The 14,800-nt window shown below is 37.6% G+C and overlaps 1 protein-coding gene across 25 annotated transcripts in view; it reads right to left on the bottom strand.

Annotated features, from left to right (window-relative positions):
* The window catches only part of LOC309660795 (uncharacterized protein), a 274,097-nt gene that overhangs the window by 153,192 nt on the left and 106,105 nt on the right, over window positions 1-14,800 (bottom strand). For 15 of the 25 annotated variants that reach the window (XR_014263617.1, XR_014263618.1, XR_014263624.1 and 12 more), the window contains one exon: window positions 2,621-2,723. The exons of 2 other annotated variants lie outside the window; for them this stretch is intronic. Coding sequence is in view for 7 of the 23 variants with exons in the window: in XM_082461918.1 (XP_082318044.1) it covers window positions 2,621-2,723 (103 nt within the window). In the remaining 16 variants the exon portion in view is untranslated. Of the gene's footprint in view, window positions 1-2,412; window positions 2,724-7,829; window positions 7,879-14,800 lie in introns of those variants that run through there. 8 more of the 25 variants (XR_014263619.1, XR_014263620.1, XR_014263621.1 and 5 more) reach the window with 2 other exon arrangements.

The raw sequence follows: 14,800 nt of genomic DNA, 5'->3' as shown, positions 1-14,800 counted from the left end.
CAGCCATGAGAGTGAGCCGTCTTGGAAGATCCGCTCTCCCCAGTCAAGCACTGAGATGACTACAGCCTCATTAGAGACCCTGAACCAGAGCCATCCAGCTAAGCTGCACCAGAATTCTTGACCCACAGAAACTTTGAAATAATAAACATTGTTATTTTAAACCTTGAAAGTTTGTGGTAATTAGCAGTAGATTACTAATACTCCATCTCCCAAGCCATCTCTTTCTTGGCTCAGAACTTCTGGCATTCAAACCTCAGTGGACAATAATGTAGATGCAGAATTATCATTTTCTCTTTAAAGGTCTGAGCATTTATTTTTCTACCTCCATCCCTGCCACAAGATGATAATCTTAATACTCACCCTCTCCCTCTAGGACTTTCTTTCTCCAACAGTGTTATTGCTAAAAGGCCCAGTTGCCATTTGTAGTTTGTATAGCTCTTTTAACTAGTATATTCAGTCTTCACAGTTTAAGAAAGCAAATTTGGACAATTATAGAGCATCATCTCCTCGCAATTTCTTTAGCTCTTTTCTGCCATTTCATTCAAGGTGCACACTCTCCTCCAAGCCAGGATAAACTCTCATCCTTCCCTAGACGCTTTCACTTACTGCAACTCCTGGTCGGCAGGCCTAACTCAAGAATTCAGAACATAAGGCAAAAGGCTCAGGTTATTTTTCACATTTTTTACATGGACACAGGGATTCTTTTCAACATACCAGGACATATAGTCTCCCAAGGTAATTATAAACACTACATTATTTTAATGACCCCAGACTGCAAGGTAAAAATGGGGCAGTGGAAAGAATATCAACTATGTAACCAATGGTCCTATGATTGAATCACAATCCTGCTGTTTACTTGCTCTCTGACTGCAAACAATTTATTAAACTGCTCTGAGCTTAAATTTCTTCACCAAGAAAATGAGAGCACTGATAGCTGCTTCACAGAATGGTTATAAGAATTTAGGAATATATGGAATGTGAAAAGTCCTTTATAAAGTATTACACACATTGCAGTTGTTATTTTCTTATTATGTTGAGCCACCCATGACACATACAAATCACTTAAAAATTGGTCAAATTCCAAGATTTCAGAGACTTGTAACATCGCCAAATTTATTTCTGCTTTCAATACAATGGAAGTGCAGAATGGCATATGAAAGGAAGCCAGAAAGTTGGACTTCAGGGTGCCATCACCCAGCTGGCATAAGCATGGCCAAGTTGCTCAAATGGGGTAAATGAGTTAGGGAATTTTAAGATATCTTCTTGGATGCTAGTAAGTATTAAATAATACTCGTGGTCTGAAGGAGAAGGAAGAATTTTAAAAGTAAGAAAAATAATTAGCATATTTTTACCTACTGTATTAAGAGAAAATTTTTACTTTGCATTCATTTCATTTGAAACAGTAAGCATGAAAATGTTCTTATCTGTTTTGATAAATCACCAGATGGTGTCTAAGGATTCATTTTCTTTGTAGTTTAATGCAATTGAAATGAGTTTGCTAGTCACCTCTTGAAACCTACAGCGCTTTAAAATCAATCACTTAGAATATGAAGATCCTAGTGAAGCTGTTAAACTCTATGACTTTTAAATGTTAAAATCACCAAGGCATCTTTAATTCTACTGGTAATGACATATACAACCTTTTATACTGGATATTAAGTATTCATATTAAATCATAATAAATATTCATGCTGAACCGTAAGCCACCTGATATTGCAAATGGTCGTTTATGTTGTCCTTTATGTAGCACTGTCAGATCTGATAGGCTAATGCTTATAACTTATTAAGCAATAGGTCACAAGAAAATGTCCAATTCCACACTATTTCCATATTGGTATCAATGGATGTTGCCAGGGCATGGTGGAGTATAAATTATTTTTCAATTTAAACATGAGGCTATCACAATAAAATGCCCATGGCTAAGAAAGTCATCAGCATTCACTATAGAACAAGCTTGTCACACGTAATACACACACACACAAGTAGAATATTTGGTATTATAGACGATAAAGAAATAAAAAGAAGTAAACATCAAAGCAGAAGGGCCTCTGATTTATAGCAAGCACAGTGGGGATGAGTGGAAGTCTTGCAATGAGATGAATAGGGAAAGATTAGCTCTTTATAAGAAGCCAGATACCTTCCCTTTATCTACAAGGGAGCACAGTTCAAAGCCAGGTCAGCCAGGGAAACTTGGAACTTAAGGGAATTAGAAAACAGATCTTTTGGAAAATGCTATTGCTTCCAATGGATGACTACGTGACTAATAAAAATGGAAGGTCTCACTAATTTTATTTAACTGTTAATCACCAGATGTTGCCAGCCATATGGAAAGAAATGTAATGTTTTCAGAGCTGTGATGTATGTGTGGTATGGGGGAGGAATGAGGGATGGGATGTGTTTGTGATGGTGTGTGTGTTTGTGTGTGTGTGTGTGTGTAAGTACCATACAAACAGATATTTAGATGCTCCTAAAAAATAGTTGTTTTATCAGGTCTTTTAGTTCAACAGTAAAGAAAGAAGCACTGATATTTGTGGTAATGTCACCCTAACACCATATGATATTTTTTACTTTATATTTCCACAGGTACTATTTTATCTGGTTTTTACAACAATGCACTTACTTTATTACAGAAGAAACTCAGGTCCAGAGAGCACAGAGTCGCAAAGTTCGTAAGTGTCAAGACCAGGACTTGAACCCAGGAGATCCACACTCTCCACCAAAGTCTACAAGAAAATGTGGAGAAAAGGCATAAGACTGAAGCAGTTTCCCTGGTGCCTTAGAAAACTATGGTTGGTTATTTCTTACCGCCTCTCATTTAAATTATTCAGATCCTTAATCGTGTCCCCCTGTTGTGATAACTGTTGAAGATATGGCTCCTTCATTCACTCAACAAAAATTTCTGGTATCTACTGTATGTCTAGAAATGTGGTAGGTACTGCAAATATGTCTCTGAATAAAACTCCATGCCTGGTTTTGGGTTGCATTTGCTTACAATCTACTAAAGGATAGAGTCAAATACTTTTGGCATTACTACCCCAGAGGGTGTTCAGAATTCCTCCATCCCTTCCCAAAGATGCACCAGGAGCCCAGGCAATACTCTAGAGGGTTTGGGTAGCATGGGGATAAACAGTCTGTGATGTGCTGATTTAAAACTCAAAGTTTACATGTAGGTTCATATTCACATTCTCTCATTTTCTTCATCCTCCCCTCACTTTTTTTTTCCTTCTTTCTCTTTTACTCTTCCCAAATATTAATCAACACCACTATTCTACCTCATCTGACCAAAGTGAGTACATGTTCAGTGATCAGGGCTTTAGAAGATGAAGTCCCCACCAACAGTGAAGCTTCCACTTTAGGGAGGCCTCTAGTGGTGATACCTGCAACTGCAAGGAATTTGACAGTGTTTCTTGCAGAGTAAGTCAAGGTCTCATGATGATGAGGCTTGAGATTCCTTGCTAAGTCTGAATCTGGATTGCTTAGGAATGCCAAACTGTAGGGACAGCTGCATGTATGGGTGAAGTTCCAGAGAGTACACAGAAATCTCAGCTTATAATCTCAATAAGAAAGAGTCCAATATGTTTATTAACAATAACCCAACCTGATTTCATCTGTCAATCCTCACCTGGCCAGGCTGGTTTGAAATTTAACCTCAGTTATTTTAGTGTAATGACCCTCATGGTTTTATCACTAGCAAGACATTCTGGCGACCCTTCCAACTGTAAAGCATCTATGCTAGTTACCATGGAAATTTCCATTGTACCACTGTCTCCCAAATTCTGCAAGTCTACTGCTCTCATTCCTGTGTAGAGCAAATGACTCTTTGGGAAATCACACAGCCATTCCTCTCTCTACCACCTACATGGGGGTCCCAAAAAGGAGCAAGGCATGTATGTCTGCCATTCAAGAAGCCCAGAGATTTCACCATCTCCCCATCTCAGAGAATCACTCTTTTCCTGAAGGAGATTCTTATTCCTCCAAGGTTCTCTTGCTCGCCTTCAGAGAAGACCTACCACAATCTCCTCAGAGGGCTTAGACTAAAAAAAAAAGCCAAGATATGATATGTCTTGCATTTTTGCATGTAAATTCTGTTTTCTACCATGCCACAAACCTCCCATTGGCCAAAGAAGCTTAGAGTCTGACAGTTTTTTGAAGGCAGAGGATGGGAATAAGGAAATATAAGAAAAAATATGAATTACTATGTCAAAAATTATTCTACCTCACTAGTCGTAGCAAAGATAGAGTTGGACAGTCAGAGTTTTACATTTCAAGATGCTAGTGTGTCATGGTCTTGATGGGCTATAAACTGCATGGAGTGAGCAGATCTGGTTTTGACTGGGGAAAGCAGTCCCTCAAAGGTCATCGGCAGATTTTAGGATGATGGTGGTGCTGGTTGTTGGAGGGTGAAAGTTTCCTTGCCCCAGACCAAAGTGTTTTCCCTTCATATTTTGGTTTCATCTAGAGCTGAGATCCAAGTCCAAGTTCAGAGGGTCACTCAGGCCATTTCATGGCAAAACAGGTAGCCACAGTGAGATGTAAGCTGACATCATGATGAGAGAAGTTATTAGGACGTGGGAGATTAAGAAGCTGGGAAAAGCAAAGGTTCTGGGAAGAGCCCATGGCATAAGTCATTGCATTTCCTATGACATCTGAGGGTTCAGGCCTAGGATGTCAACAGACACAAGGATAAGAAGCCTTAGGATTCATCTGGAATTATAAAAATAATAAGAAAAGAACATGAATTGGCAATTTCAAGGCAAAATAAAGTCCAAAATCTTGGCTTTTTTTCCCACTTCTTCCCACCAGTGTGCAGGCTATGCCCTAAATAGAGCCTACACATTTAAGCCCTAAAGAGAAAATTAACCTCAGGGAAACCTAGAGATTGGAGTAAACACCACAATAAATACCTGAATTTTTCCACGAGGTAGTAGTGTTTGGATGCTGCTTTAAGAGAAGGCCATTTGTATGAGAGTGGACTTTCAAACTCCTGCCCTATGTAGGTACATCGTTAATGGGAGGTTTGTTCAAATAACGTTTAAGTTTACAGGTGGCAGACTCCAAAGAGACGGCAAAGATTGAATGATAGCCTAATGAAGCTAAAACAACAAAGCTCTGTCTTTTTTTTTTTTTCTCTCAGCTCCCTTTCCGTTTCCCAATTTCCTTCAAATAATAAGAGTAGCTGGCGGTGATGATACAGTGGTGAGCATAGCTGCCTTCCAGATAATATGGGTAACGTTAATGTATTAGATTGCCAGAGTAGCCATAACAAAATACTACAGACTGGGGGCTTAAACAACAAAAATTTATTTTCTCAGATTTCTGGGGGCTAGAAGTCCAAGATCAAGATGCCATCAGGGCTGGTTTCTGATGAGGCCAGTTTTCCTGACATGTAAATGGCCATCTTCTCTCTGGGTCCTCACATGTTCTCTGTGCATGTGTGGGGAGAGAGAAAGCAATCTCTGATGTCTCTTCCTTTTCTTATAAAGACATCAGTGCTATCAGATTTGGGCCCCATCCTTATGACCCCAATTAACCTTAATTACCTTTCTAAAATCCTTATCTCCAAATATAGTCATATTGGGGATTAGTCCCATAGGGGATGAATTCTGGGGGAGTGGACACAATTCAGTTCCAAACATTGAACACGCATTTTTATTAAAATGTTTTTAGACTTTGGGAGCATCACTTCAGCTCTGAAAATGCTATTTTCTGAAGGAAGCAGTGGTTAAGAAGTAAGCTACAAAGAAAAATCTGGTTCTGAGTTGTAATGGTAACCTGTTTACCCTGCAGAATTTTAGATATAAGATACATGAAAGATTTAAAATTAGACTTAATCACCATTGGAAGTGATTAAGAAGTTCCACCAATTCAAGAGGAAGGTGACCCAGTGTAGATGCTAAAGAAGGAATCAAACCACACATGTGACCCTTTGGGCGGGCTGAGAAGAATAAGAGGAAATGAAGGACGTAAGACTATTTTGTACATATTTTAAAATTCTAATTTCTGAGTGGGTCAGGAGCCATACAAGTCATTTGAAGGACTTTCATTCTGTGGGAGCAAGTATTTGGTTATAATATGAAGGGGGTCTGGTGTGATTGTGTGCAGGGTGTCAGCAAATTTGAGGCTTTGAATTATTTGAGCAATGGTAATATATAGCATAAGGGTTGAGAGCTCAGGCTTAGGAGCCAGACTGCTTGCTTGGATTCAAATCTTGCTCTCTACTCAACAGCTTGTGTAAGATACTCAAACTCTGTGCCCCTCAGATTCTTTATCTATAAAATGGGGACCATAGTAATAACTACTTCATAAGCTTGAGGCAAAAATTCCATGAGTTACAACATGTAAAATTCCTGGACTTCTCTCTAGCAATATTAACTGTTCAATGAATTTTAACTTCTATTACTGGTTGAATATCATGTGAGGAGACAACATCCATAATGGTGATGTGAGCAGCTCTGCAGAACCTTTTCACTACAAAACAACCATAACTGCTGAAAATTACTTTTTAAAATACCATTAAAGTGTCTCTAAATTATCCTACAGGCATATAGCAAATGAAGAAACATTCATTTAATAAAATCTATTGAATGTTGGTAAGAATGACCAGAGTGAGTAACATTTGAACGATAACCCCTTTCCCCATCCCTCCAACAAGTAGAATGGAAACTCCACTTTGCATGAATGTGGCCAAGAAGATGGGGATTCCTCTACCCAACTCTCAGTCCAGGGCTACAGTATCTCTCAAAGAGGGTCAGGCTGAACAAGACTTCACTAAAATAATCTAGCCAAATCACTAAAATATTAAACAAGCAAACAACAACAAAAAGCCTCAGAATGGAGGGATCAGTTTCCAGAAATGTTATGATATATTATCTAAAAAGTCCAGTTTACAACAAAAATTAAAAGACATTCTAAGAAACAGAGAAGTGTGATCTATGAGCAGGAAAAAAAGCAGGCAACAGAATCTGCCTTTGACAGGGTCCAGATGTTCAGCTTAGCAAACAAAGACTTCAAGAAGCTACTATTAATATGTTCAAAGAACAAAGGGAACCATGCTTCAATAAGTAAACAAAGGTATGATGACAATATCTGATTAAATAGAGAACATCCATAAAGAGACAGAAATTATATATATATATTTAAATTATATATATTTATATATGTGTATAAATAAATAAATATACAAACATACATATTATATGAAAAGTATATAACCAAACTGAAAAATTTATCAGAGTTGCCCAGTAGTAGATTTGAGCTGGCAGAGGAAAGAACTGACAAACTTGAAGAACCATCTCAAGAAGAGAGGAAAAAAGAACGAAAAAAATTAACAGACTCACAGAATGAGAGGGCAGTATCAAATTTACCAACATTTGTGTAATGAGAGTATCAGAGGAGAGGAGAAAGTGACAAGAGCTAAAAAATATTTTGCCCAGTAGTAGATTTGAGCTGGCAGAGGAAAGAACTGACAAACTTGAAGAACCATCTCAAGAAGAGAGGAAAAATGAATGAAAAAAATTAACAGACTCACAGAATGAGAGGGTAGTATCAAATTTACCAACATTTGTGTAATGAGAGTATCAGAGGAGAGGAGAAAGTGACAAGAGCTAAAAAATATTTTGAAGAAATGATGGCTGAAAAATTACCAAGTTTGATGAAAAACATGAACCTACATATCCAAGAAGCTCAATAACCGTATACAAGAGATCCACATCCAGACAGATCACAGTGGTAATGTTGAAAAGCAAAGAGAAAGAGGAATCCTGAAAGCAGTAGGGGAAACAGACTCATCACACACAAGGGAGCCCTAATAAGCGAAAAGCTAACTTTACCTGTGAAACAATGGAAGCCGAAAAGCAGTGGGATATCATATTCCAAGGGCTGAAAGGAAAAACTAAAAAATAAAACTATCCACCAAGTATCTTATATCTAGCAAAACTAACATTCAAAAATGAAGGCAAAATAAAGTCATTCCCATGAAAACAAAAACTGAGAGAACTTGTTGCTAGTGGACTCACTCTACAAGAAGTACTAAAGAAATTGTTCAGGCTGAAAGCAAGTGGAACCAGAGACAAATTCATATCCACATATAAAAAACAAAGAACACCAATAAGGTAATGATCTAATTATAAAACACAGTATAATTGTATATTTCTTTTCCTTTCTTCCATTAGCTGATTTCAAAAGCAATTGTGTAAAACAATATGTATATAATTATGTCATGGAACAATAACATCTAGAAATATATTTGACAATAACATCACAAAGAATGTGTGGGAACAAAGCTACGTTGACAGGAAATGTAACCAAATGGTAACTTGAATCCATAGGAACAAATGAAGAGAACAAGAAATGGTAGGGAAAAAAAAAAAAAGGTAACATAACAAACTATAAATATATTTTTGCTGTCCTTTCCTCTCTCAACTTCTTTAAAAGGCATAGAATTAATAAAGTAACAATTATAAGAAGGTATTGTTGCATCTGTAGCATATATAAATGTAATATATGCAATAATAATGGCACAAAAAAGGAAGAGGGAATGGAGCTATAAAGAGGTAAAATTTCTGTATCTCACTGGAATTAACTTGGTATAAGTTTGAAGTAGATTCTGATAAGTTAGGATGCATATCATAAGCCCTAGAACAACCGCTAAGAAAATAACTCAATAAATTTTGAAATATAATTAAAGGAGTTAAAGTGTTACACTAGAAAATATTCACTTAACACAAAAGAAAACAGTGAAGTAGAAACAGTGGAACCAAAAAGACATAAGACATATAGAAAACAAAAGGTAAAATAGATGTAAATTCAACTATGTCAATAATAACATTCAGTATGAACATATTAGACAACCCAATCAAAAGGCTGAGATCATCAGGCTGGATAAAAGAGCAGGATACAGCTATATGCTGTCTATAAGGAAAACACTTGTAAGTCAAAGATACAAATAGGCTGAAAGTGAAAGGATGGAAAAAGATTCAACCAACAATCAAATCAAACTGGAAGATATATACCAATACTTGACAACATAGACTTTAAAATTTAAAAAAGTTACTACAGATAAAGAAAGACATTTTATAATGATAAAGGGGTCAAATAATTAGGAAGATAGAGCAATTGGAAATACATACATATATATATATATATATATACACACATACATACATACAAACACAGAGAGCCAAAATATATGAAGCAAAAGCTGACAGAATTAAAGATGTACACAATCTATAGCTGGAGACTTTAATAACAGATAGAATAACGAAGCAGAAGATGAATAAAGAAATAGGTGACTTGAACAACACTATAAACCACTAGACCTAACAGACATCTATAAAACCCTCCACCCAGCAACAACAGAATATCATTCTTTTCAAGTGCATGATGAATATTCTCTAGGAGAGACCTCATGTTAGGCCATAAAACAAGCTTCAATAAATTTAAAAAGTATTGAAAACATACAAAAGTATTGAAAACATACAAAAGTATTGAAAACATGTTCTCTGATCAGCATGGAATGAATTTAGAAATCAATTGCTAAAGAATTTTGGAGAATTCACAACTACATGGAAGTTAAACAACATACTCCTAAACAACCAATAGGTCAAAGTAGAAATCACAAGATAAACTAGAAAGTAATTTGAGATGAATAAAAATTAACTCACAAAATGAAAAAGGAAGAAAGATCACAAATCAGTATACTTGCATTCCACCTTAAGACACTGGGAAAAGGAGAACAAATTACAGGCCTCCCTCTGTACAGTCCTCCCTCTGATTAAAGGTTACGTTTAGTCTAAATTCTTAGAAAGGTACAGACCACCAAAAAATGACTCAAGAATTTTTTTTAAATTTATAAGATCTATAATGTGTTAAAAGATTGAATCAGTAATAATACTTCCCCCCCAAATAAGCTCAGCTCCAGAAGATTTCACTGATAAATTCTACCAAATATTTAAAGAAAAATTCTTTGCAAACTCTTCCTAACAACAGAAGAGGGAACACTTCCCTCATTCCATGATGCCAGTATTACCCTGATACAAATGCCAATACCAACACCAAAGGCACTACAAGAGAAGAAAATTACAGACTAATATCTCTTATGAATATAGACACAAAAATCTTCAACTGGATACTAGCAAACTAAACCCAGCAACATATAAAAAGGATTATATAACCATGAACCAGTAGAATTTATCCAACGTTGGTTTAACATACCGAAATCAATTAATATACCATACCAATAGAATAAAGGATAAAAACCATGTGGTCATTTCAATAGACACGGAAAAAGCATCTGACAAAATTCAACATCCCTCCATGATAAAAATAATCAACAAACTTGGAATAAAAGGAAACTTCCTCAACCTAAAGAACTCTCTCCAGTGCCTGGGATGAGCCAGGGTCAGCAGTAACATCAGGGTGGTGATGCAGACCAGGACATTTGTGGTCACTGGTCCCCCTTTTTCTCCTTCAGGGTGTTGTACAAGTCTACCACCAGCACCACTATGACAATGTATGAGATTGATCATGGAGGCATCCGGGGGTCCCTTGGCCCAATTTCAGGAAGTGACCTGCTGATAGGACCGCTCTCACTAGCCAGCATGGAATTTATTTGCTGGTATCACACAAGACTGGGCCGCCAGAAAGATGCTAATGTGTCCATACCGAGTGAGTCTCGCTCATAGCACACACTGGACGAGTCCAGGGCTCTGAGCTACCGAAGGTCCACCATGACCTTTGGGCATGAGCCATCTGTGTGGGCCACGGGTTATTCCTCTCCCTTCCATATTCCAACTGTTACTGACTTCAGGTTCCCTCTTTGGTTTACAGAACCCAAGGAAAGTGGCAGTAGATTTCCTTTACCCTGAGTGCCCTGCACTGCTGGAATCCAGGGCAGCTGTCCCATCTTCTCTGCAGGCTTCATGCTACATATCAGGCAGTCCTCCAGTTGTGGCTGCACTCATCTTCTATGAAGCGTTTCAGACGTTTGCCTCACAATGCAACCAACCTTCTGATCTATGTCCTCTCTTGCCTGTCATCTATGCAGTAACATTGTGCGACAGTGTCCCCAGTCAGTCTCAAGCTACACCAGAAAAAGGGCAAACATTACTAGTGTAAATAAGACAGCTCTCGCTCAGTCCAGAGACCCGCTGCCTATGTTCCCCACTGATGACACAATGGGGAAGGCAGAGTTGCAATCAACATTTAGAGAGATTACAATTTAGGAATATTGTTATTACTATTCACAGAGTTGTAGAGAAGACATGGTTCTACATTTATGCTATAAAATTCTGAACAGTAATTTTAACAAGATCGGGAAACAAATTATTATTTACACTTTTCCAGATACCCTGGGTAGAACTTGCATGTGTGACTATCAGCAATGATGTGTGACTATCAGCAATGAAACACAGCAACAACCTTTGAGAGAGTCATTGAAAGACAGCATTCGCCAGCAGCTCTGCAGTGAGATAAAACTTCCCCGGATTTCTCCAATCTTCCTGTGAAGAAAGTTAGCCTCCTGAGATTTTTCATAGGCCATGAGAATTAGATCCGTAGCAGTCTGTCTAGTTAATTGTTCTGATACAGCTTATTAGAGGTGCTCCAGGGTCACAGGAAGACTGAAGGCTATCTCCCTAAGTATTTAGATTTCAAGGAGGAATGAAGGCCAGGAACTTGGAGATATTCTTAGGCTGGAAAAGCAGAGACACAAAGAGATTTTATTTACACACCCAAGTTTGAAGTTATAATTTGGCCTCATTACTTTTCCAAGGATGAGGACAGTTTCTTCCTTCCCCTTTCTAAGCAGAGAAGTATTATATTTTTCCTGATCTCTCACCTATGGTGTGTCCAGCTTCTTATGTAGGACATTTGATCTGGCCCCCATTGTGTCACCCTAAGAGTAAGCACTGGGGCTAAGGACCAGAGACTTCTTCACTTGTACCACAAATGCCCCTGAAAATAGTGTGCCAGGGAAATGATAAGGAGAAAAGCAATGCAGTGAGGAGGATAAGCGTTGCAGTGAGAGGATTACGACTTTAAACAAAGTACGCGGGGAGTTAACATCTGAGTGAAGACCTGAAGGAGGTGAGAGGTGCAGGCATTCCTACAGCTGAGGGAAAAACACTCCAAACTCAGGGAAAATGAGAGCAAATGTTCTGAAGCTGGGCACATCTGGCATTCCTTGAGGAAAGCAAGGAGATCAGTGTGGCTGGCAAAGAAAAGAAGAAAGAGTAGAATGGTAGGAGAAGGGATCAGAAAGGTACCTGCGACCAGACCTCCTAGGGCCTGTAGGCCACCCTATTCAGATTCAGAAGGAACAGTATTGACTATTTATGGAAGTCATAAGTAATACTGAGCATTCATTCCATCAAATTATTGCAACCAAACCAAACACAGGATGATTTTTTTTCAGTAATGGATTATTCCAAATTAATTCAAAATAAAAGTAATAGCTTGGGAAGAAATGTATGTATGTATGTATGTATTTATGGCTATGACGCGAAGCTTGCGGGATCTTAGTTCCCTGCCCAGGAATCAAACCCGGGCCCTTGGCAGTGAAATCACCAAGTCCTAACCACTGGATGGCCAGGGAATTCCCAGAAGAAATGTTTAAGAGCTATTGCAACTCATATAAACAGTCTTGTTATAAATATTAAATGATTCTGCTATTGAGGATCAAATGATGATTTGGGGACATGTCACAAGCAGCAAAAAAATGACTTGCATTTCATAGTCAAAACAAAGGACTTTCTAAAATCATCTAACAGTCATATAAAAACTATGACAAAAAATAGAGGGGCATATCCCCATTTTATAAGCTATGCGCTCTATTTTCCAATTAAAATTGAAAGGGAGAGACAGACTGAGCAAGAAAATTATCTTTCCCAGAATAGTAATTATCTATGGGGAGAAAGACATGGGAAGAAGGGAGTGGCTATCATGTTTTGTCTTATATCTTTCTGTAGTAGTCAAAATTTCTACTTCTATACTTTTGTAGCTTTTTAAACAACAATGAAGGTTATCTGATGGGAAACTTTTGTTTTCAATTTTTTAAAACTTACTGAAGTATAGTTGATTTACAATGTTGTGTTAATTTCTACTGTACAGCAAAATGATTCAGTTATTTATATACATACATTCTTTTTCATATTCTTTTCCATTATGGTTTATCACAGGATATTGAATATAGTTCCCTGTGCTATCTAGTAGGACCTTGTTGTTCATCCATTCTATATATAATAGTTTCCAACTGATAATTTCAAACTCCCAATCCAACCCCTTATCCCCCTCAATTTATTTTTTGTATCTACTGTATTTTTAAGTGAATAAATGTTACATTATAAACAGTAAAATTAAAACTTCAGTTTTAATAGGAGTATTTCATGGGCAATAACAATAAAAAGTTAAACTCTTCAGGACATTTCAAATAAAGGCAAACATTTCAACAAACTGGTCTTTGGACAACACTTCCCATATTCCCAAGAAATGGTACAATTGACGAGTAAATGAGGATGGATCTAGAACTAAAGAGAGCTATGCAGCAAATATCGTTCCCAAAACAAATCTTCCAACAGCTCCAATTGTGAGAGCAGAGAATGGCATTTTAGTTTACGCTAACAAGACAACAGACCTTCAAGTTCCACAGCACTTCGTATTTCTGGTACTCATTATCACATGAGAAAGAAATCACTTAATGCTTGTGAGCTTCAGTTTCTCATCTGTAAAATGGACATAATCATGTCTACTTTCAGAACTGTAAAGAGGATCTAAAACATGTCATAGCACCTAACACAGAGTGCTCAACAGACCTTAAGCAAATTAAATGGCAAACTTTAAGTGATTGCCTGAGTTTACATAGCTCTTTAGCGGCAGTGCCAGAAATTAGAATTGCTGGTTGAGTGCTTCCTGTTATGACACGAGGAGTCTAGGTGTTGCATTCTGGACCTGCTCAGATCGGCTTGTATTGTTTCATAAGAGCCGCACGTGCACAGCATTTCCCAACTCTGCAATTGGTGACATTATATTTGTAATTTGAAATTGATCATGATGGGTGTATTTATACCACAGAAATCAGCAAATGTTGTAAATCAAGGGTTTTGTTTACAGGGGGGCCAGTTATTAAATAGTCACCAGCATACCACCAATTCAAGCTTAGACCACTAGTCTACGCTTCTAGAGCTGGCAAGTGCACAGGTGGCATCTATCATTTGGTTCAATATGATGAATGTTATATAGACATCATCTATTTGAGGGGGCACTAACAATTTTAAGTCACAAGGTTCCATTATAGTTAATATCATTTCCAAAGTGTATTTAATTAACTTTGGGAAACTTCCCAACTAGGTGATTCTCACTCTATAAGTCAGGAGATGTCTTTTTTTTTCTTTTTTTGTAAATCTTACAGTATTTGTTTTCTAAATGTTGTCTTTCCCTATATTTCTTTTTCTTTTAATGTTGATAGATGTACTTTATTTTTTTTTTACCATCTTTATTGGAGTATAATTGCTATACAATGTTGTGTTAGTTTCTGCTGTATAACAAAGTGAATCAGCTATATGCATACATATAACCCCGTATCGCCTCCCTCCCAGCCTCCCTATCCCACCCCTCTGGGTCGTCACAAATCACCGAGCTGACCACCCCATGCGATGCAGCTGCTTCTCACTAGCTATTTATTTTACATTTGGTAGTGTATATATGTCAATAAGCAATTCATTTCGTCCCAGCTTACCCTTCCCCCTCCCCTTGCCCTCAAGTCCATTCTCTCATCTGCGGCTTTATTCCTGTCCTGCCCCTAGGT

The sequence above is a fragment of the Balaenoptera physalus genome (genome assembly GCF_965194825.1).
Source record: "Balaenoptera physalus genome assembly, chromosome: 5".
In the NCBI taxonomy this organism is placed as follows: domain Eukaryota; kingdom Metazoa; phylum Chordata; class Mammalia; order Artiodactyla; family Balaenopteridae; genus Balaenoptera; species Balaenoptera physalus.
The sequence above is the reverse complement of the archived record's forward strand: the minus strand, read 5'-3'. Positions and strand labels throughout refer to the sequence as shown.